General features: G+C 44.2%; 1 protein-coding gene across 2 annotated transcripts in view; it reads right to left on the bottom strand.

Moving 5' to 3' along the window:
* The window catches only part of LOC121652324 (suppressor of tumorigenicity 14 protein homolog), a 35598-nt gene extending 18224 nt beyond the window's left edge, over nt 1–17374 (bottom strand). Inside the window, exons 1-3 of one of the 2 annotated variants that reach the window (XM_042005050.1) lie at nt 17322–17354; nt 17115–17245; nt 13694–13886 (exon numbers count right to left, since the gene is read on the bottom strand). In XM_042005050.1, the coding sequence (XP_041860984.1) occupies nt 13694–13886; nt 17115–17156 (235 nt within the window). In that variant the 5' untranslated portion in view covers nt 17157–17245; nt 17322–17354. Of the gene's footprint in view, nt 1–13693; nt 13887–17114 lie in introns of both variants that reach the window. The other variant, XM_042005049.1, reaches the window with a different exon arrangement.
* Between the last annotated feature and the right edge of the window lie 5383 nt (nt 17375–22757).

Raw genomic sequence — 22757 nt, 5'->3', positions numbered from 1 at the left:
AGTTCATTCGTTCATAGATGAATCATGGCGGCAGCAAGGACGAAGGGGTTCGGTGGGAGCGATGAAACAATAAATGGACATATTTTAACTATAATAATTCCACTGGCAGACCAGGTCACGTTCAGCATGTGTTCCTCATCCTTTGCTCATATTTTGGACATGTGTGTGTTCAGGGTGGAGTTTTACACTTCAGAAAATTCTCAGAAATAAAGCCACAGTTACCAAAATCAGGATGTTGTTGCTCTTTGCTTTTTAGAAGTAATTGATTCCATAGTTAGGACTTTATCTGTGCAAAGCACCATCCTTAGTGGATCATAAAGTATCTGCTGCTGGTTGGAAACCTTCTAAGTCTAAAAACATTCCTTTTAATTTAGTAATTATTGATGAAAATAACCAAACAACAAGCTCAGTGTTGCTCTATGTTGAACTTATAGATCTGCTATTTTCTTGTGTGACATGTTTGTATGATGAAGTCGGGCATCAATTCCTGAAAAAAGGTTAAATATAGAAATAAAAGGTTTCTGTCCAGCAGCAGGTAAGTAAAACACGTCAGCATCGCTTCCATGTTGGTGGGAAAGTCTCGGCTAAAGCTTCCAGTCTGGTAAAGGACCTGGTTATTATGTAAAAGCATTAAAGTTAACTTGTTTTATGAATTAATTCTTATAACCTGTCAACCTTGATTCCACTTTTTAATATGTATTATTGACCTAAATTCATTTGTTAAAAACTAATACTTTTTTTTATTTGACTAAAACTATCTGTGATGACTTCAAAAACCACCAAAAAAAAGTCACCCAGAGGCTGAAGTTGGGCCTTTCCTCTTTGTCCGACGTGCACATAAAAAAATCCGCTGAGATCCCAAATTATACGTTTTATAACTTTATTGAAAAAGAATAAATTTAACTTAATACAACGTGTAACTTAATTCAAAACAAAGAAATAAATCACAGCGATTAACTAAGGTGGCGGTCAACAAAGAATACTACGACCAACACACCCTCTCTCTACCAGACCACACACACACACATCACAGGTGTCTTAATTAAACTAGAGAACCACCGCCCACAACCATGTGACCAACCCAAACCATAATCACTGTAATAAACTAATACAAAACTGATCAAACACCCCCAGCAGCCACCTCCACCACCACTACCCACCACAGCACAACGGCACTACAGCAGCAGGAGGTGAGACTTGTGCTAAAGATGGTGAACCCTAAGAAGGTAGCAGGCCTCAACGGTTTGCCAGGCAAGGACGTGTGCTGACCAACTGACTGAGTTTTCACCACCATCTTCAACCTGTCCCCGTCACAAAGCAGCATCGAAACCTCAACCATCATCCCCGTCCCAGAAAAACAGCCTCAAGGACTACAGGCCTGTGGTCATGCCTAGAGGGCGAACTGATCTATAGGCGTCATCTGATCGACAGATGACACGATCACCACTCTGCACTGAGTCACCCGCAGCATCGGGGAAGCTGTGCAAACCTCTTCCTGGACTTCCGCTCAGCCTTGAACCATCATCATCCCAGAGATCCTGGTGCAGAAACTCCTGGATCTGAGCCTCTCCTCCTCACTTGCCAGTGGATTAAAGACTTCTTAACTGACCACCCACAATCCGCCAAACTCGACCCCCAACTCTCCTCCACCCTCACACTCGCCACTGGTTCCCTTCAAGGTTGTGTATTGAGCCTAGAGCTGGGCCTATGGCCTAAAAATAAAATCTCAGATTTTTTATAACCAAATCCGATTTTAATAATTTTTTTTCTTTCACATTTTTTTACATTAAATTTATTAAAAACATTATAACAATATAAATGAATACCAGCTAAAATAAAGCATGTAATGTCGTAGCTTTTCCACCATTTAAACAACTTCATATCTTACATAAAAATATGCAGCCGTGATCTCTTTCCATCGGGATCCTTATCGTACAGGATCCACTGCAGGAATAATTCCTCTGATGAAGGTTGTCTCTTAACTAGAGTTTGTTTGCTAAAGTTGACTTCTGCATCTCGTGGAGAACATTTCTCACTGCAGCTAAATCCCAGGAGTGAGTGAAGGACCACGTCACTGAAAGTCTGTCAGACAAACACCGTTCTGGTGTGGAGGGAGGGCGACGTCTGCTACTAACTAGCTATGGAAAAAAATCCAGATTTCATAAAAATAAATCTCCAGAAACGGAAAATTCAACCGGCTCAACGTGGTGCTCAGAGAACTGAACACCACTGAACACGACAAAAACTAAACCTCCCCCCGAACACGACAAAAACTAAACCTCCCCCTGAACACGACAAAAACTAAACCTCCCCCCGAACACGACAAAAACTAAACCTCCCCCTGAACACGACAAAAACTAAACCTACCCCCGAACACGACAAAAACTAAACCTCCCCCCGAACAAGACAAAAACTAAACCTCCCCCTGAACACGACAAAAACTAAACCTCCCCCCGAACACGACAAAAACTAAACCTCCCCCTGAACACGACAAAAACTAAACCTCCCCCCGAACAAGACAAAAACTAAACCTCCCCCTGAACACGACAAAAACTAAACCTCCCCCTGAACACGACAAAAACTAAACCTCCCCCTGAACACGACAAAAACTAAACCTACCCCCGAACACGACAAAAACTAAACCTCCCCCTGAACACGACAAAAACTAAACCACCCCCCGAACAAGACAAAAACTAAACCTCCCCCTGAACACGACAAAAACTAAACCTCCCCCTGAACACGACAAAAACTAAACCTCCCCCCGAACAAGACAAAAACTAAACCTCCCCCTGAACAAGACAAAAACTAAACCTCCCCCTGAACACGACAAAAACTAAACCTCCCCCTGAACAAGACAAAAACTAAACCTCCCCCCAAACAAGACAAAAACTAAACCTCCCCCCGAACAAGACAAAAACTAAACCTCCCCCTGAACACGACAAAAACTAAACCTCCCCCTGAACAAGACAAAAACTAAACCTCCCACCGAACACAACAAAAACCTAACCTCCCCCTGAACACGACAAAAACTAAACCTCCCCCTGAACAAGACAAAAACTAAACCTCCCCCTGAACACGACAAAAACTAAACCTCCCCCTGAACACGACAAAAACTAAACCTCCCCCTGAACACGACAAAAACTAAACCTCCCCCCGAACAAGACAAAAACTAAACCACCCCCTGAACAAGACAAAAACTAAACCTCCCCCGAACAAGACAAAAACTAAACCTCCCCCCGAACAAGACAAAAACTAAACCTCCCCCTGAACACGACAAAAACTAAACCTCCCCCTGAACAAGACAAAAACTAAACCTCCCCCCGAACACGACAAAAACTAAACCTCCCCCTGAACACGACAAAAACTAAACCTCCCCCTGAACAAGACAAAAACTAAACCTCCTCCCGAACAAGACAAAAACTAAACCTCCCCCTGAACGCGACAAAAACTAAACCTCCCCCTGAACAAGACAAAAACTAAACCTCCCCCCGAACACGACAAAAACTAAACCTCCCCCTGAACACGACAAAAACTAAACCTCCCCCCGAACAAGACAAAAATTAAACCTCCCCCCGAACAAGACGAAAACTAAACCTCCCCCCGAACAAGACAAAAACTAAACCTCCCCCTGAACACGACAAAAACTAAACCTCCCCCTGAACACGACAAAAACTAAACCTCCCCCCGAACAAGAAAAAAACTAAACCTCCCCCTGAACACGACAAAAACTAAACCTCCCCCTGAACACGACAAAAACTAAACCTCCCCCTGAACACGACAAAAACTAAACAAGTCATCCTGAACGTCAGGAAGGCCAGAACGGATCCCTCACTACATCAACGTTCATTCATCGCTCCATCCCTTTCATTCATCGCTCCATCCCTTTCATTCATCACTCCATCCCTTCATTCATCACTCCATCCCTTCATTCATCACTCCATCGCTTCATTCATCACTCCATCCCTTCATTCATCACTACATCCCTTCATTCATCACTCCATCCCTTCATTCATCCCTCCATCCCTTCATTCATCCATCCAACCCTTCATTCATCCATCCATCCCTTCATTCATCCCTCCATCCCGTTCATTCATCCCTCCATCCCTTCATTCATCCCTCCATCCCGCTCATTCATCCCTCCATCCCTTCATTCATCACTCCATCCCTTCATTCATCCATCCATCCCTTCATTCATCCCTCCATCCCGGTTATTCATCCCTCCATCCCTTCATTCATCCCTCCATCCCGTTCATTCATCCCTCCATCCCTTCATTCATCCATCCATCCCTTCATTCATCCCTCCATCCCTTCATTCATCACTCCATCCCATTCATTCATCACTCCATCCCTTCATTCATCACTCCATCCCTTCATTCATCTCTCCATCCCTTCATTCATCACTCCATCCCGTTCATTCACCCCTCCATCATTTCATTCATCCATCCATCCCTTCATTCATCACTCCATCCCTTCATTCATCCCTCCATCTTGTTCATTCATCACTCCATCCCGTTCATTCATCACTACATCCCTTCATTCATCACTACATCCCGTTCATTCATCACTCCATCCCTTCATTCATCCCTCCATCCCTTCATTCATCCCTCCATCCCTTCATTCTTCCATCCATCCCGTTAATTCATCACTCCATCCCTTCATTCATCCCTCCATCCCTTCATTCTTCCATCCATCCCGTTAATTCATCACTCCATCCCTTCATTAATCACTCCATCCCGTTCATTCATCACTCCATCCCTTCATTCATCCCTCCATCCCTTCATTCATCACTCCATCCCGTTCATTCATCACTCCATCCCTTCATTCATCACTCCATCCCGTTCATTCATCCCTCCATCCCTTCATTCATCCATCCATCCCTTCATTCCTCACTCCATCCCTTCGTTCATCGCTCCATCTCGTTCATTCATCACTCCATCCCTTCATTCATCACTCCATCCCGTTCATTCATCACTCCATCCCTTCATTCATCCCTCCATCCCTTCATTCATCCATCCATCCCGTTCATTCATCACTCCATCCCTTCATTAATCACTCCATCCCGTTCATTCATCACTCCATCCCTTCATTCATCCCTCCATCCCTTCATTCATCACTCCATCCCTTCATTCATCACTCCATCCCTTCATTAATCACTACATCGCTTCATTCATCACTCCATCCCTTCATTCATCACTCCATCCCTTCATTCATCACTACATCCCTTCATTCATCCCTCCATCCCTTCATTCATCCATCCATCCCTTCATTCATCCCTCCATCCCGTTCATTCATCCCTCCATCCCTTCATTCATCCCTCCATCCCGCTCATTCATCACTCCATCCCTTCATTCATCACTCCATCCCTTCATTCATCCATCCATCCCTTCATTCATCCCTCCATCCCTTCATTCATCCCTCCATCCCGTTCATTCATCCCTCCATCCCTTCATTCATCCCTCCATCCCGTTCATTCATCCCTCCATCCCTTCATTCATCCCTCCATCCCTTCATTCATCCATCCATCCCTTCATTCATCCATCCATCCCGTTCATTCATCACTCCATCCCTTCATTCATCCCTCCATCCCGTTCATTCATCCCTCCATCCCTTCATTCATCCCTCCATCCCTTCATTCATCCATCCATCCCTTCATTCATCCATCCATCCCTTCATTCATCACTCCATCCCTTCATTCATCCATCCATCCCTTCATTCATCACTCCATCCCTTCATTCATCCCTCCATCCCTTCATTCATCACTCCATCCCGTTCATTCATCACTCCATCCCTTCATTCATCACTCCATCCCTTCATTCATCCCTCCATCCCTTCATTCATCACTCCATCCCTTCATTCATCACTCCATCCCTTCATTCATCCCTCCATCCCTTCATTCATCACTCCATCCCGTTCATTCATCACTCCCTCCCTTCATTCATCACTCCATCCCGTTCATTCATCCCTCCATTCATCCCTCCATCCCTTCATTCATCACTGCATCCCGTTCATTCATCCCTCCATCCCTTCATTCATCACTCCATCCCTTCATTCATCCCTCCATCCCGTTCATTCATCACTACATCCCTTCATTCATCACTCCATCCCGTTCATTCATCACTCCATCCCGTTCATTCATCACTCCATCCCTTCATTCATCCATCCATCCCGTTCATTCATCACTCCATCCCGTTCATTCATCACTCCATCCCTTCATTCATCCCTCCATCCGTTCATTCATCCCTCCATCCCTTCATTCATCCCTCCATCCCTTCATTCATCCCTCCATCCGTTCATTCATCCCTCCATCCCTTCATTCATCCCTCCATCCCTTCATTCATCCATCCATCCCGTTCATTCATCACTCCATCCCTTCATTAATCACTCCATCCCTTCATTCATCACTACATCCCTTCATTCATCACTACATCCCTTCATTCATCCATCCAACCCTTCATTCATCCCTCCATCCCTTTCATTCATCCCTCCATCCCTTCATTCATCCATCCAACCCTTCATTCATCCCTCCATCCCTTTCATTCATCCCTCCATCCCTTCATTAATCACTCCATCCCGTTCATTCATCCCTCCATCCCTTTCATTCATCCCTCCATCCCTTCATTAATCACTCCATCCCGTTCATTCATCCCTCCATCCCTTCATTCATCCTTCCATCCCGCTCATTCATCCCTCCATCCCTTCATTCATCACTCCATCCCGTTCATTCATCCATCCATCCCTTCATTCATCCCTCCATCCCTTCATTCATCACTCCATCCCTTCATTCATCACTCCATCCCTTCATTCATCCATCCATCCCTTCATTCATCCCTCCATCCCTTCATTCATCTCTCCATCCCTTTCATTCATCCCTCCATCCCGTTCATTCATCCCTCCATCCCTTCATTCATCACTCCATCTCTTCATTCATCCCTCCATCTCGTTCATTCATCCCTCCATCCCTTCATTCATCGCTCCATCTCGTTCATTCATCCCTCCATCCCTTCATTCATCCATCCATCCCTTCATTCATCACTCCATCCCTTCATTCATCCCTCCATCCCTTCATTCATCCATCCATCCCTTCATTCATCACTCCATCCCTTCATTCATCCATCCATCCCTTCATTCATCACTACATCCCTTCATTCATCACTCCATCCCTTCATTCATCCCTCCATCCCGTTCATTCATCCCTCCATCCCGTTCATTCATCCATCCATCCCTTCATTCATCACTCCATCCCTTCATTCATCCCTCCATCCCCTCATTCATCCATCCATCCCTTCATTCATCACTCCATCTCGTTCATTCATCCCTCCATCCCGTTCATTCATCCCTCCATCCCTTCATTCATCCCTCCATCCCTTCATTCATCACTCCATCCCTTCATTCATCCCTCCATCCCGTTCATTCATCCCTCCATCCCTTCATTCATCACTGCATCCCTTCATTCATCCCTCCATCCCGTTCATTCATCACTCCATCCCTTCATTCATCCCTCCATCCAGTTCATTCATCCCTCCATCCCGTTCATTCTTCCCTCCATCCCGTTCATTCATCCCTCCATCCCTTCATTTATCCCTCCATCCCTTCATTCATCACTCCATCCCTTCATTCATCCCTCCATCCCGTTCATTCATCCCACCATCCCTTCATTCATCACTCCATCCCTTCATTCATCCCTCCATCCCTTCATTCATCCCTCCATCCCGTTCATTCATCCCTCCATCCCTTCATTCATCACTCCATCCCGTTCATTCATCACTCCATCCCTTCAGTCATCACTCCATCCCTTCATTCATCTCTCCATCCCTTCATTCATCCCTTCATTCATCACTCCATCCCGTTCATTCATCCCTCCATCATTTCATTCATCCATCCATCCCTTCATTCATCACTCCATCCCTTCATTCATCCCTCCATCTTGTTCATTCATCACTCCATCCCGTTCATTCATCACTACATCCCTTCATTCATCACTACATCCCGTTCATTCATCACTCCATCCCTTCATTCATCCCTCCATCCCTTCATTCATCCCTCCATCCCTTCATTCTTCCATCCATCCCGTTAATTCATCACTCCATCCCTTCATTCATCCCTCCATCCCTTCATTCTTCCATCCATCCCGTTAATTCATCACTCCATCCCTTCATTAATCACTCCATCCCGTTCATTCATCCCTCCATCCCTTCATTCATCACTCCATCCCTTCATTCATCCCTCCATCCCGTTCATTCATCCCTCCATCCCTTCATTCATCACTCCATCCCGTTCATTCATCACTCCCTCCCTTCATTCATCACTCCATCCCGTTCATTCATCCCTCCATTCATCCCTCCATCCCTTCATTCATCACTGCATCCCGTTCATTCATCCCCCCATCCCTTCATTCATCCCTCCATCCCTTCATTCATCACTCCATCCCGTTCATTCATCACTCCATCCCGTTCAATCATCACTCCATCCCTTCATTCATCACTCCATCCCGTTCATTCATCACTCCATCCCTTCATTCATCCCTCCATCCCTTCATTCATCCATCCATCCCGTTCATTCATCACTCCATCCCTTCATTAATCACTCCATCCCGTTCATTCATCACTCCATCCCTTCATTCATCCCTCCATCCGTTCATTCATCCCTCCATCCCTTCATTCATCCCTCCATCCGTTCATTCATCCCTCCATCCCTTCATTCATCCCTCCATCCCTTCATTCATCCATCCATCCCGTTTATTCATCACTCCATCCCTTCATTCATCCCTCCATCCCTTCATTCATCCATCCAACCCTTCATTCATCCCTCCATCCCTTTCATTCATCCCTCCATCCCTTCATTCATCCATCCAACCCTTAATTCATCCCTCCATCCCTTTCATTCATCCCTCCATCCCTTCATTAATCACTCCATCCCGTTCATTCATCCCTCCATCCCTTCATTAATCACTCCATCCCGTTCATTCATCCCTCCATCCCTTCATTCATCCCTCCATCCCGCTCATTCATCCCTCCATCCCTTCATTCATCACTCCATCCCGTTCATTCATCCATCCATCCCTTCATTCATCACTCCATCCCTTCATTCATCACTCCATCCCTTCATTCATCCATCCATCCCTTTATTCATCTCTCCATCCCTTTCATTCATCCCTCCATCCCTTCATTCATCCCTCCATCCCTTTCATTCATCCCTCCATCCCGTTCATTCATCCCTCCATCCCTTCATTCATCCCTCCATCCCTTCATTCATCCCTCCATCCCGTTCATTCATCCCTCCATCCCGTTTATTCATCCCTCCATCCCGTTCATTCATCCCTCCATCCCTTTCATTCATCCCTCCATCCCGTTCATTCATCCCTCCATCCCTTCATTCATCCCTCCATCCCTTCATTCATCACTCCATCCCGTTCATTCATCACTCCATCCCTTCATTCATCACTCCATCCCGTTCATTCATCACTCCATCCCTTCATTCATCCCTCCATCCCTTCATTCATCCATCCATCCCGTTCATTCATCACTCCATCCCTTCATTAATAACTCCATCCCGTTCATTCATCACTCCATCCCTTCATTCATCCCTCCATCCGTTCATTCATCCCTCCATCCCTTCATTCATCCCTCCATCCCTTCATTCATCCCTCCATCCGTTCATTCATCCCTCCATCCGTTCATTCATCCCTCCATCCGTTCATTCATCCCTCCATCCCTTCATTCATCCATCCATCCCGTTTATTCATCACTCCATCCCTTCATTCATCCCTCCATCCGTTCATTCATCCCTCCATCCGTTCATTCATCCCTCCATCCGTTCATTCATCCCTCCATCCCTTCATTCATCCATCCATCCCGTTTATTCATCACTCCATCCCTTCATTCATCCCTCCATCCCTTTCATTCATCCCTCCATCCCTTTCATTCATCCCTCCATCCCTTCATTCATCCCTCCATCCCTTCATTCATCCATCCATCCCGTTTATTCATCACTCCATCCCTTCATTCATCCCTCCATCCCTTCATTCATCCATCCAACCCTTCATTCATCCCTCCATCCCTTTCATTCATCCCTCCATCCCTTCATTCATCCCTCCATCCCTTCATTCATCCCTCCATCCCTTCATTCATCCATCCATCCCGTTTATTCATCACTCCATCCCTTCATTCATCCCTCCATCCCTTCATTCATCCATCCAACCCTTCATTCATCACTCCATCCCTTCATTCATCCCTCCATCCCTTCATTCATCCATCCAACCCTTCATTCATCACTCCATCCCTTTCATTCATCCCTCCATCCCTTCATTCATCCCTCCATCCCTTCATTCATCCATCCAACCCTTCATTCATCACTCCATCCCTTTCATTCATCCCTCCATCCCTTCATTCATCACTCCATCCCTTTCATTCATCCCTCCATCCCTTCATTAATCACTCCATCCCGCTCATTCATCCCTCCATCCCTTCATTCATCACTCCATCCCGTTCATTCATCCATCCATCCCTTCATTCATCCCTCCATCCCTTCATTCATCACTCCATCCCTTCATTCATCACTCCATCCCTTCATTCATCCATCCATCCCTTCATTCATCCCTCCATCCCTTCATTCATCTCTCCATCCCTTTCATTCATCCCTCCATCCCGTTCATTCATCCCTCCATCCCTTCATTCATCACTCCATCTCTTCATTCATCCCTCCATCTCGTTCATTCATCCCTCCATCCCTTCATTCATCCATCCATCCCTTCATTCATCCCTCCATCCCTTCATTCATCCCTCCATGCCTTCATTCATCCCTCCATCCATCCCTCCATCCCTTTCATTCATCCCTCCATCCCGTTCATTCATCCCTCCATCCCTTCATTCATCCCTCCATCCCGTTCATTCATCCCTCCATCCCGTTCATTCATCCCTCCATCCCGTTTATTCATCCCTCCATCCCGTTCATTCATCCCTCCATCCTGTTCATTCATCCCTCCATCCCTTCATTCATCCCTCCATCCCGCTCATTCATCCCTCCATCCCTTCATTCATCACTCCATCCCGTTCATTCATCCATCCATCCCTTCATTCATCCCTCCATCCCTTCATTCATCACTCCATCCCTTCATTCATCACTCCATCCCTTCATTCATCCATCCATCCCTTCATTCATCCCTCCATCCCTTCATTCATCTCTCCATCCCTTTCATTCATCCCTCCATCCCGTTCATTCATCCCTCCATCCCTTCATTCATCCCTCCATCTCGTTCATTCATCCCTCCATCCCTTCATTCATCGCTCCATCTCGTTCATTCATCCCTCCATCCCTTCATTCATCCATCCATCCCTTCATTCATCCATCCATCCCTTCATTCATCCCTCCATCCCGTTCATTCATCCCTCCATCCCTTCATTCATCCCTCCATCCCTTCATTCATCCCTCCATCCCGTTCATTCATCCCTCCATCCCGTTTATTCATCCCTCCATCCCTTTCATTCATCCCTCCATCCCGTTCATTCATCCCTCCATCCCTTCATTCATCCCTCCATCCCTTCATTCATCCCTCCATCCCTTTCATTCATCCCTCCATCCCGTTCATTCATCCCTCCATCCCTTCATTCATCCCTCCATCCCTTCATTCATCGCTCCATCTCGTTCATTCATCCCTCCATCCCTTCATTCATCCATCCATCCCTTCATTCATCCCTCCATCCCTTCATTCATCCCTCCATCCCTTTCATTCATCCCTCCATCCCGTTCATTCATCCCTCCATCCCTTCATTCATCCCTCCATCCCTTCATTCATCCCTCCATCCCGTTCATTCATCCCTCCATCCCGTTTATTCATCCCTCCATCCCGTTCATTCATCCCTCCATCCCTTTCATTCATCCCTCCATCCCGTTCATTCATCCCTCCATCCCGTTCATTCATCCCTCCATCCCTTCATTCATCCCTCCATCCCTTCATTCATCCCTCCATCCCGTTCATTCATCCCTCCATCCCGTTTATTCATCCCTCCATCCCGTTCATTCATCCCTCCATCCCTTTCATTCATCCCTCCATCCCGTTCATTCATCCCTCCATCCCTTCATTCATCCCTCCATCCCTTCATTCATCCCTCCATCCCGCCAACACCACGGGAGAACATCACATTTACCAGCAGCATTAAACACCATGAATCATGAATGTTCCTCAGTATGAGACCATGTCTGAACCAGAACGGCAACACAAACAGAGTAAAATGATTCATCAGATGTGTCGTCCTGCACGAGGTAGCACGTTTCAACAGAACACCGGCAGGTTGCTTCCTCACCTGATTGTTTGGTAATGAATTTAGAAAACTGGTTTTCAGCCTCGAGTCCTGCATGCTCAGAATTCAGGACTCAGGGTCCAACGATGCTGGGACACGTTTTGGCCTCTCGTTGCCAGGGTAACAGAGTTTAAGGTGGATGAAACACAAAGGTTCTGTTAAAATGCAAGGTGAATCCTGTCTGCATCAACACCAGCGATGGCGTTGGTCACGTCATCACCATGACAACAATGCAGACCTTCATGTTCTGTTGATGCTGATGAATCTTTTAAGGTTATTTGGTCTCTTTAAATCAGGGGTTCTTAAACGTTTTTATGCCAGGGCCCAACTTTCCAGTAAGAACTGGTCCAGGTCTCATTCGCATATTAACACTGTCCTGGTTTAATTAATCTCATTCTTGGTTTAATTTTTATTCAATAACTAACCCATATAAATCCATGAAGGCAGGACACAGCGACAGTATAAATGAAGCTATAAAAGTAGGATAGTTTATACATTTCTGCAGGCAGGATGATCCACAATAAGAATGATTGTTTCTATTAGGCTTTTAAAATAATAAAAAACTCTATAAATATAAAATTTACTCTATAAAATAGTGTAAATATAGGCCTTCAAATTTCTATGAAAGTACATCAAAAATATGAATGAAGTAAAAGTTCTTAGTTTCTTTGACGAGGTCCGTTGGAGACAGACTGGAGGGTAGCGATGACAAATGGGCGTGTCCTCCCCGCACATTTACATGATGATGTCATGTTACGAGCATGTGCAGGCAGGTAGGACATGTGGATGAGTAGGCTGAACATCGGCTGGTTCTGGACACACCTGTCACCTGTCACCTGTCACACCCCACTCCCACACACAGTTTCACTGGTGGAAAACAGAAAGTAGGAACCGGTTGAATTCCTGTCCTCCATGTTTCTATAGCAACCGTGTGGAGGAACTGGTCTGAGGTGTGACTGTGGAAATTCCTCTTCAGTCAGTTTTAATGTGTCATGTACAGCAGACTCGCCCCCTTTCACCTTATATCTTAAATTAAATTATATTTAATATTAAATAATGTTTTACTTTGTTCTAGTTTTTAACTTTATTTTCCCCTGTATAATTTTTTTTGTTTGGTTTTTTTTGTTAATAACTTTGGGCAATAAGGGCTTAAGGACCCTGCAAAGCATTGATTTCCATCTGGGATTAACAAATTATTTCTGAATCTGACTTATGTTCTAAAAAGTGAAGAAAATAAAAACAAAGACAATCAAACTTAAAGGCTTAAAGTCCTTAAAATACTCTGAATGTTTGGTAAGTTTGAGCAGAACTAAAGTTTTACAAGAAACTTGTGCAACAAAGACATAAATCTGTAAAGTTTTATCAGGTTCGTATCAGTTTGATTGACAGCAGCTTACGGTGGAAGTGCCACACCAGCAGCCCGGTCACCAGGGTCAGGGCGGCAGCCGAGGCCAGCAGACCCAGGCCGATCCACATCGTCCTCCTGCGACCCGGTTCCTTCTCCAGCTCGTTGTTGTCCGACGCCTGCAGGAACTCAATGGAGGGGTCCCCATCCGGATTCGGGGGGAGGAGCGGATCTTCGTTAGCTTCCTGCAGATAAATTCAGAAAAACAGCGTTTGATCTGGAACAAGTCGCTGACAAGTTTCTGATCCTTCAGACACGTTTCTGCCCACAGCGCAATAAAACCACAACTTTCACTTTTTTATTGGAGGGAAAAACATCTGTAAACTTATTCACGCTGGGATCCAGCACACACAAGACCACAGGAAGCACCCAGGTCAGGGCAGGCTGGGGTCCTGCACCGCAGCCATAGGGCTGCAGTGCGGGACCCCAGCCAACCAGACAAGGTCAATCACCACGGTAACGGGGCTGCAGACGAGCAGGCAGCGCCCTGCAAGGAGGGAAACACTAGACTTAAAAATAAATAAAGGATGGACAGTAAGACCACAATAAAGCAACAGGTATAAAATATAAAGTTCATAAATACAAAAGCTAGAAAAAACTAGAAAAGAAGCTTAAAATCCCTCCTGAAGCAGACGGGGAGCCAGCCGAGTCATTTTAAACCTGCTGTAACGTCTCAATGGTGTAAACAGAACAAAGTTTTGAAGCAGGAAACCTTTAATCTTCTGGGGATCTGGATAACTGACCCGGAGGTTTTCAGCTCCGAGTCGACCCCGGCCTGACTCTGCAGGCGTTGATGCATCATGAAGGTGGTAGTAGAGAGCTGAAGCAGGAAGATGTGAATATGTAAATGATTCCGGTCCAGTCTGATGGTTTACCGTGTTCCACCAGTCAGCTGGACTTCTGCCTCTCACATGTCCTCTTTCCACCAAATGAAGAACTAACAGAAAATGACTGGAAGTGGTTCAGTTCCCCCCGGGCTCGACCGCCCTCCTGACTTTTAGTGGAACTGGTTTCTGGACTGGAAAAACATGTAAACAGTTGTTTGTAACTTTGTTGTTTTTTTTTGTAAAGAAGTTTTTAAAATCAACTTTTATATATATATTATAAATGAAACTTTAAAATCACACGAGGCTGATATAACATAAGAGAGCAGTTTGACCCCAGACGGTGGACATTCAGGACAGGACTGATCTGGATTTCAGAGTTTTTGGAGACTATTCCAGGACTTTGGTGCATGATAGGAAAATTCATTCAAGAGCAGCCAGATGGAGCTACAGAGAGAGAACGGTGCTGCAGTATTAACCTTTACCAGTGCTGCTGGTAAAAGTTAGTAATACGTTTCAAACGGAACACGAAGCTTGCTGGACTGAGGGGCGGCTGCATGCCTGGAAACAGAAAAGTGGCTCCTACAAGCAGAAAATGTGAAGCATGATTTATTTCTAAAAACAAAAAACAATCTTTACTTTGAGTTTCTGAGCTAAATTAGAAATACTGACATTAAATGAAAGCTTTAACCAACCCACATTCCCAGATCAGATTCCATCAGACGTAAAAAGTCTGGGTCACAGTTTTGCAAACAAGCTTTTAATAAAACTATAAAAACTTTGTTTTCTGTGGATTTAAAACCAGTTTCAGACCTTCTAAAGTTCCTTAAATAAACTAAAGCTTGTTCATGGTCCTGTAGCTGCAGCATGTTTTACCAGGAACACTAAACCTGTACGGTTGTGGTAAGTTAATGGAGGGAAGCAGCTGGAATATTGATGCAGATGTGGAGTAAACTGGTTCTCCTCCACAGCACCAGGAATCATGGTGGGTACACCCAGACTTTTCTCAGAACTGTTGAGACAGAACTGGTTTTAGTTTCTAACAAGGGGGCGTGGAACACTAAGCTCATCACAGGGAGGGTTCTGGGATGGAAAACAAACTAGTTAAAGCTTGTTCAGAGACAGATCATCCATCATACTGTGCCACCCATAGACAGAAACGTCTTTTCAGACCTGCATGGATCATCAGTATCACCAGTATCACCAGTATCACTACACCAGTTCGAAGTAAATTTTAAAGTAACTTCCTAAATATTCAGCCTTAAAAATTCTGACATGTAGCTGCACATTTCTAGAAGAGATTTTGTTCCTACTGATACATAACTACTGATGTTATGTAAGACTGTTAACCTGATATTAGCATGAAGCTACGCAGCAGTGCTACTCAAGTTCTATGCTAGCACTAAATTAGCTTTAAATAGTCATTTATTCCTCTACAACCACATCAAGCACCACATACAGCACCCCTACTCGCTGCAAAGCAGACCTTCCTGCTTCTGTTCCCTGCTTCACTCTGCTGCTTCAATGCTTCGCTCTGCTGCTTCGCTCTGCATCCAGTCCTCACTAAGACCAGGAAAGTAGATCCTAGACCTCCAGTCCTCACTAAGACCAGGAAAGTAGATCCTAGACCTCCAGTCCTCAGATCTTTACACTGACTTCCTGCTGTTAGTTTACAAAGACCTGAATGGTTTAGGACCAGAATTCATTCAGGATCTTCTGGTTCATTATGGACCAATCAGATCCCTCAGGTCATCAGGGTCAGGTCTACTTTCTGTTCCCAGAGTCAGAACTAAACGTGGAGAGGCAGCGTTCAGCTTTTATGCTCCTCACATGTGGAACAAACTCCTAGAAACCTGCAGGTCTGCTGACTCAGCAGTTTTACATCAGAGTTAAAACTTTTCTATTTGCTGATTTTTATCTGTTAATTCCCCACACTGGAACTTTATCTCTATTTTATCTATTTTAGCTTTTTTCTTTCTGTTTTTAATTCATTTTATTTTAAAGTTTGCATTTATTGCACTTGTTATTGCTTCCCCAATGTGATGCATTTAATGTTGTATGTAAAGCAATTTGAATGAACTTGTACATGAAATATGATGTACAGATAAACCTGCCTTGCAAATATTTGCCTTTGGTGATTCAGATAATTAACCCTTAAACCTCCATCGGGTCCCCCGAGGTCTACCGCCTCCTCCTCTGCCGGTGGTGTTAACCAAAGTCCACCTCCTCCTCCACCAGGAGCGGTGGTGTGTATCTCTGTGGGGTAAATGTGACGGATATTTTACCCTTTAGATGATCTACAGAAGTTTTCCAGCATTTCTATCCCGTCCAGCAGGTTTACAATCCAGCCACTAAATGTAGTTTTATTCAGAGACTCTATCTGGTAAATCCACCATGATCCATGATAACAGCATTATTTATCACATTTCACCATAAAAACTTCAACTACTATGTTGCTGAACGATCTGCTGGTTCTGATCCAACAACGAGCCCAGCACAATCCCCAGAACCAGCCCACAACAGCCCCGTATCTCAGCAGAAGCCTGCACGCGCGGTTTCAATCTCAGGTAACAGCTGTTCCGGACTCACCTGTTTCAGACCGAACTTCTGTTCTGACTCCATCGGATCCATAAGGTTCCGGTTCTCCTGCTTCTTTCTCCTGGGTTGGGTCTCTGGTCTACTGGTCCGACCGTCCGGCCGTCATGGCGGTAACAGGTGCGCTGCGACAAGTGTTTCTGGCTCAGGTGAAACCGGGAGCTGCTTTTGGTTCCTTTAATCCGGGTTTAAACTACCTACCTGTGTACGTCGGTTCAGGACGGAGCTCGGTTCTGTGAGAGAAACGAGGAAACGGGAGATAACAGAAGCTAAAAGAGGAGGAGACTCACCTGATGCATGAACTCCCCCCCTCCCCCTCCCTTACAGGTGTTCTGGCTCAGTCGGTTGTCACGTGACTTCAAGTGAAAACATCAGGAGTAAAAACGGACTCAGAGTTTCCACACAGCAGGACACAGTAACATCAGAGCAGGAAGGTAGCCAACATGTCCTCAGCAGGTTTTCAACAGAAGGGTCCGGGTCCGGGTCCGGAAACCTCCTAATGGGGACTGTTTAGACAAAATGTTGAACTTTAGATCCATTTACAATGTGTGAGTAGTTTATCTCACAATGATAAGGATTAATTGAAAATATCTGTTTCTACATTCCAGGTGAAGATCTTGTGTCTGGATCATGGCCTCTGAGCTCTGGATCACTTCTGTTCCATCATGTGGACTCCTGGGTTGTTTTATAGCTCTTCCTCAAACTTTCAAAGATCACCTGTCTGCCATCACCTGGACTGATGTGGTGGGAACAGACAGTTCTTTGTTGCACCTGAATAAATGGTTTTTACATTTTTTAAATATTTTCATTTTTGAACATGTTGTCTTATATATACATATACATATATTTATATGTGTGTGTGTGTGTGTGTGTGTGTGTGTGTGTGTGTGTGTGTGTGTGTGTGTGTGTGTGTGTATAGAAAAGTAGTAATATTTCAGGCTAAATAAATGATGATGAGACCAGTTTCCATCCTCACAGGAAACTGATCTGCCATCTTCAGACTCGGCAGGTGTGAAGACAAACATCAGCCTGACACCAGGACGTCATTTCTTCTCACTTCTTTAGTTTCATCTGTGAAAACCAGCAAAGATCAGACAGAAAACAGGATTTTAACGACAACAAGGCGATTCCAAGGAGGAAATCCAGCAAAGACCTGAACCAGGACCTGAGAGACACATCTGGACCTTTAGCTGATCCAGCTACTGTTGGCCGAAGCCTCATCAGTAATGGTCTCCATGGAAACGTGTCTGTCAAGAAACCGTTATTAAGGAAGGGAAACATGGAGAAAAGGATGAAGTATGTCACCTGACGCAAGGACTGGACTGAAGATCAGTGGAAACGGGTCTGATGGAGGGATGGATCCTCCCAGAACCCTGACGTTAACATGTCTGATGGAAGGATGGATCCTCCCAGAACCCGGACGTTAACAGGTCTGATGGAAGGATGGATCCTCCCAGAACCCGGACGTTAACAGGTCTGATGGAAGGATGGATCCTCCCAGAACCCGGACGTTAACAGGTCTGATGGAAGGATGGATCCTCCCAGAACCCGGACGTTAACAGGTCTGATGGAAGGATGGATCCTGCCGAGAATCTGGACCTCAGCTTTATTGAAGCAGTGTGGGATCATCTGGACAGAGAACGAAACAAAGGGCAGAAACATCCAAAGAAAAGTCCTTCAGGATCCTGGAGAAAGACTACTTTGGGAAACTGGGTTCACACTGAGGTGAAAAATAAAAAATATTCATTTTGAGCTCCTTAGAACTGGACCGACTCTGCTGCTGATTCAGATCCTGGATTATAGTTTTTTTAATGAAACACTCAAGAAACAACTGGACCAGGAATTTATGCGGCTCCATCAGCTGCTGTTACACATGTTGGACACCAGGGGTCAGCGTCGCACCAGTTTCTACTCAACCATCCTCTGAGTTCTTCCTCCTCTTCCTCTTCATCATCCAGCATATTATCCAAACATGATATATAATAATAATAATAATAATAATAATAATAATAATAATAAGAATTATTATTATTATAATATATATTATTATATAATGTATTTTAAAAAAAATAATATAATAGTAACCAAATAGTCGTTGAAATGTGTTTTATGGAAGTTGTTTTATTCTTTTTTTTTTTTGTTTTACCCCTAAAAAACTGTGGAATGATGTAAAACTACTAGTTATAAGTATTTATATGTATATTTTAGACTGAAGTTGATTGGAAAGACTGACTCATTTATGATATTTTTATTAGTTTCTTTTTAGGAAGACTGTGTGATGGGAGGAGCCGTGAGGACCTGTTTGTGTTTCCTAACAACACATTAACCTCAGAAGACAAAGACAGGACACACATTCTGGTTTCTGTTGTCTTTATTAGTGGAATGGAATATACACCTGTGTGCTTTGATGCTGTTTTCTCCATCATTCATTCATTCATTCAGCAGTCCTCCCTCACAGAGACTGAACATCTTCGTCCACCTTCCTGCAGCCTCGCTGAGACCTGAGCTCTTCATCCTTTCAGCTGTTTAATCCCACAGACAGGAAATGAAAATACAACCACATCCGAGACGCTAGAAAACACAAACGGCTGTTAAAGAGCAACGCGGCGCCCGGTCCACCTCCAAACATCCTGGTCGGGTGGTCCGGGTCTCAGAAGACCTCAGGAGGGGGTCAGATCCTGACATTAGCCTGATGCAGGAAAGATGACTCAGAGCCACGTTGCTCTTTAAATTGTGAGAAGTTGTCAATAAATTACAGTTAAAAATGATCTTAGAGCTGCCACAGCATCAGAACCACCAGCAGACGAATTCCTTCCATCTCTGGATGCTCCAGTTTGGATTCTTCATTTCTTCCTCCAAACTCCCAAACTCAGCGTCAGTGGGACTAAACTCCGTCCTACAGGTGGTCTTAATGTTGTGGCTGATCTGTGTTCCCCACAAAGCAACAAATAAGGTGACCAAACTGGCTTTATTACCTTTAAAATGGCCAAAAACATGACAGGTTTGGTGATTTTAAATGCCATAAATCCACGGTCATTAATGTAAATCATGCTTATTTCTGATGAGCAAACTTCACAAAAACTGCTAAAAAAAATTTGTATTTCTGAGAAATTTAGTCTTCATGTCATGAATTATTGTTTGAAGTTACATTTTAAAAGGATTATTTTCATGCTAGGCCACTTAACCAACAGCATAATAAGATTATTAGCTAGTCATCACGTTATTGGCTGTAATTATTGGTCCTCGTTACGTTAGTGGGTGCTGAGGAACTACAACAGCTCCACTTTTAATGATCAAAACTAGAAGAAAAGAGTCAAGAAAACCTGGGATGAGTAAATGTGCATGTTTTGTGTCCTGGCAGGGACACCGGAAGACGTCAGCATCTGTACGGAATACCGAACAGGACATAAAAGTCAAAAATATTTCACTCAATATTAAACAGAATAAAATTTGAAATAAGAAATATGGCTGTGAGATCAGTCATAAAACATACATGATGACATAAAAGTCCCTTCTTCACATTTAAATAGAAATATTAACTTTACTGAACTAAACAATCTCCGTGTGATGTTTTCATTTATTTCATGTCATTCGTAACCATATTTTTTATTTCAGGACCAACTTTATTAATATCAAATTCATTTAATAGTTATTCCCTCTCGTTCACTTAAAACATATTTTCTGTACGACCTCAGTTCCAAAAAGTCGGAACGCTGTGTAAAACATAAATAAAAACAAAATGCAATGATTCCCATATTTTTTTCACAATAAAACAAGCGTTTTACTTTTCCACCTGAGCTTTAACCTGCATTTGTGGGTTTCAGGGCGAACTGTGTTCACAGACAGTGGTTTCTGGAAGTCTTCCTGAGTCCATGCAGTGGTTTCCAGTAGAGAATCATGTCTGCTTTTAATGCAGAACATCACCAGCATCCAGCCTTTTCCCCAGCACACAGAGATTCCTTCTGATTCTCTGAATCTTCTGATGATGTTCTACACTGTAGATGGTGGATCTTTTTCTGAAATTGTTCCAGTTTTAGATCCAGTTTGTCTCAGATTGGTGAAGCTCTGTCCATCCTTCCATCTGAGAGACTCTGCCTCTCTGAAATGCTCCTTTTATACCAGTCATGTTACTGACCTGTTACCAGGTAACCTGGTTAGCTGTCAAATGCTCCCCCAGGTGTTTCTGGTTTGTACCAGGTACTTTTCCAGCCTTTTGTTGCTCCTGTTCCAACTTTTTCCATCAGATTCACCATCAGCTCATATTTTCATCTCATGGTGAAACGTCTCCGTTTCACCCTCTGACATGTTGGCTGGAGATGAGGAAATCATTGCATTCTTTATTTATTTACCTTTTACTCAGCTTCCCAACTCTCTTTGGAATTGGGGTTGTAGTTTTGAAAAGATAAACTAATAAAAAACTAACTTGCATGTTTGCATGAAATTAATTTAAGTGCTCAAATGTGCAAATATGTGCAATTTTTAGCTTAAACGGTCATAAATATTTTCTTTAATAAATAAGTTTTATATATAAATGAAGGAGCTATGTTAGCATCACCCTCAGGTCAAACTGGCTGGGGGCCACAGGATGAAGTGAAAACATCTGCAGGAATATTTAGAAGAATCTCCGTTCAGTCTCGTCTGGCTGCAGTCGGAGAAAACAGGTAAAATACCTACAACGGTATCCATGCATATTTGTGACAGCTCGTCATACAAACACACGGTCACACGAACAAACACTCGCCCGTTGTCACGCACACACACACTCTGGCGAGGAGCATGCCCAGACTTCCTGGATCGCTCCATCCACACGACCAGATCCTCCTCGTGGTGCAAAGACTCTCCTGGAAGAGTTTGGGGACGGGGGAGGAAACAAAGCAACAAATCAACGTCGTCATGCAAAAGAACAGCTGATGGATTCTTCTTCTCCACCTTTAGAGTCTTTTTCATCTCTTTTTCTGGGATAATGTTGATAAATTCCTAGGATCAGTAGTGCTACTTCTACTGTACGAGGCTCATGCACGAGGGACGCCAGGCAGGTACCGATGACTTTCATCTGTTTTTTCTTTTTTTTCTGGTTGGATGATTTGATTGGATGATGCAGGTGAAGTTTATGATACAAAATATGTTACAGTGTGTACGTCTAGTCTCCCGTTTGTCTCCCACTCGCCTCTGAAGGGATGAAGGAAATGTTTCCCAGGAGCTCCGTGCACGTTCCCGACGCCGTGCACTCCTCTGGATGCGACTTTTCTAAGTCACGTGGGACTGGGGATGGGCGGAGTCAACATCTGTCAGTCAAAATGTGGGACTGGATCAGTTTCAAGCACTGTGTTGGTACAAAACACGCAACTTGTTTCACTTCTCAGAGTTTTGGGCTATAAAATGTCTCATGAAACCCATGATTATGGCAGCCAGAGCCGGACCCAGCTAAAAGCCAACGTAGAGGCTGCTTGGGGGCCTCACCTCACCAGGGGCCCCACAAGCGCTTGAAATGTCAAGATAGTTTGATTAAAATGTATTAAATCAAAAAATAATTAGGGAAAAATATAAATATACCAATAAATAATTTCAATAAAAATGATAATACACAGAAAAACTCCATTTTATATGAAAGTAAACGTGGTTGCATTATTATAAAAA

The sequence above is a fragment of the Melanotaenia boesemani genome, chromosome 13 (assembly GCF_017639745.1).
Source record: "Melanotaenia boesemani isolate fMelBoe1 chromosome 13, fMelBoe1.pri, whole genome shotgun sequence".
Classification (NCBI taxonomy): domain Eukaryota; kingdom Metazoa; phylum Chordata; class Actinopteri; order Atheriniformes; family Melanotaeniidae; genus Melanotaenia; species Melanotaenia boesemani.
This window is presented reverse-complemented; position numbering and strand designations above follow the sequence as displayed.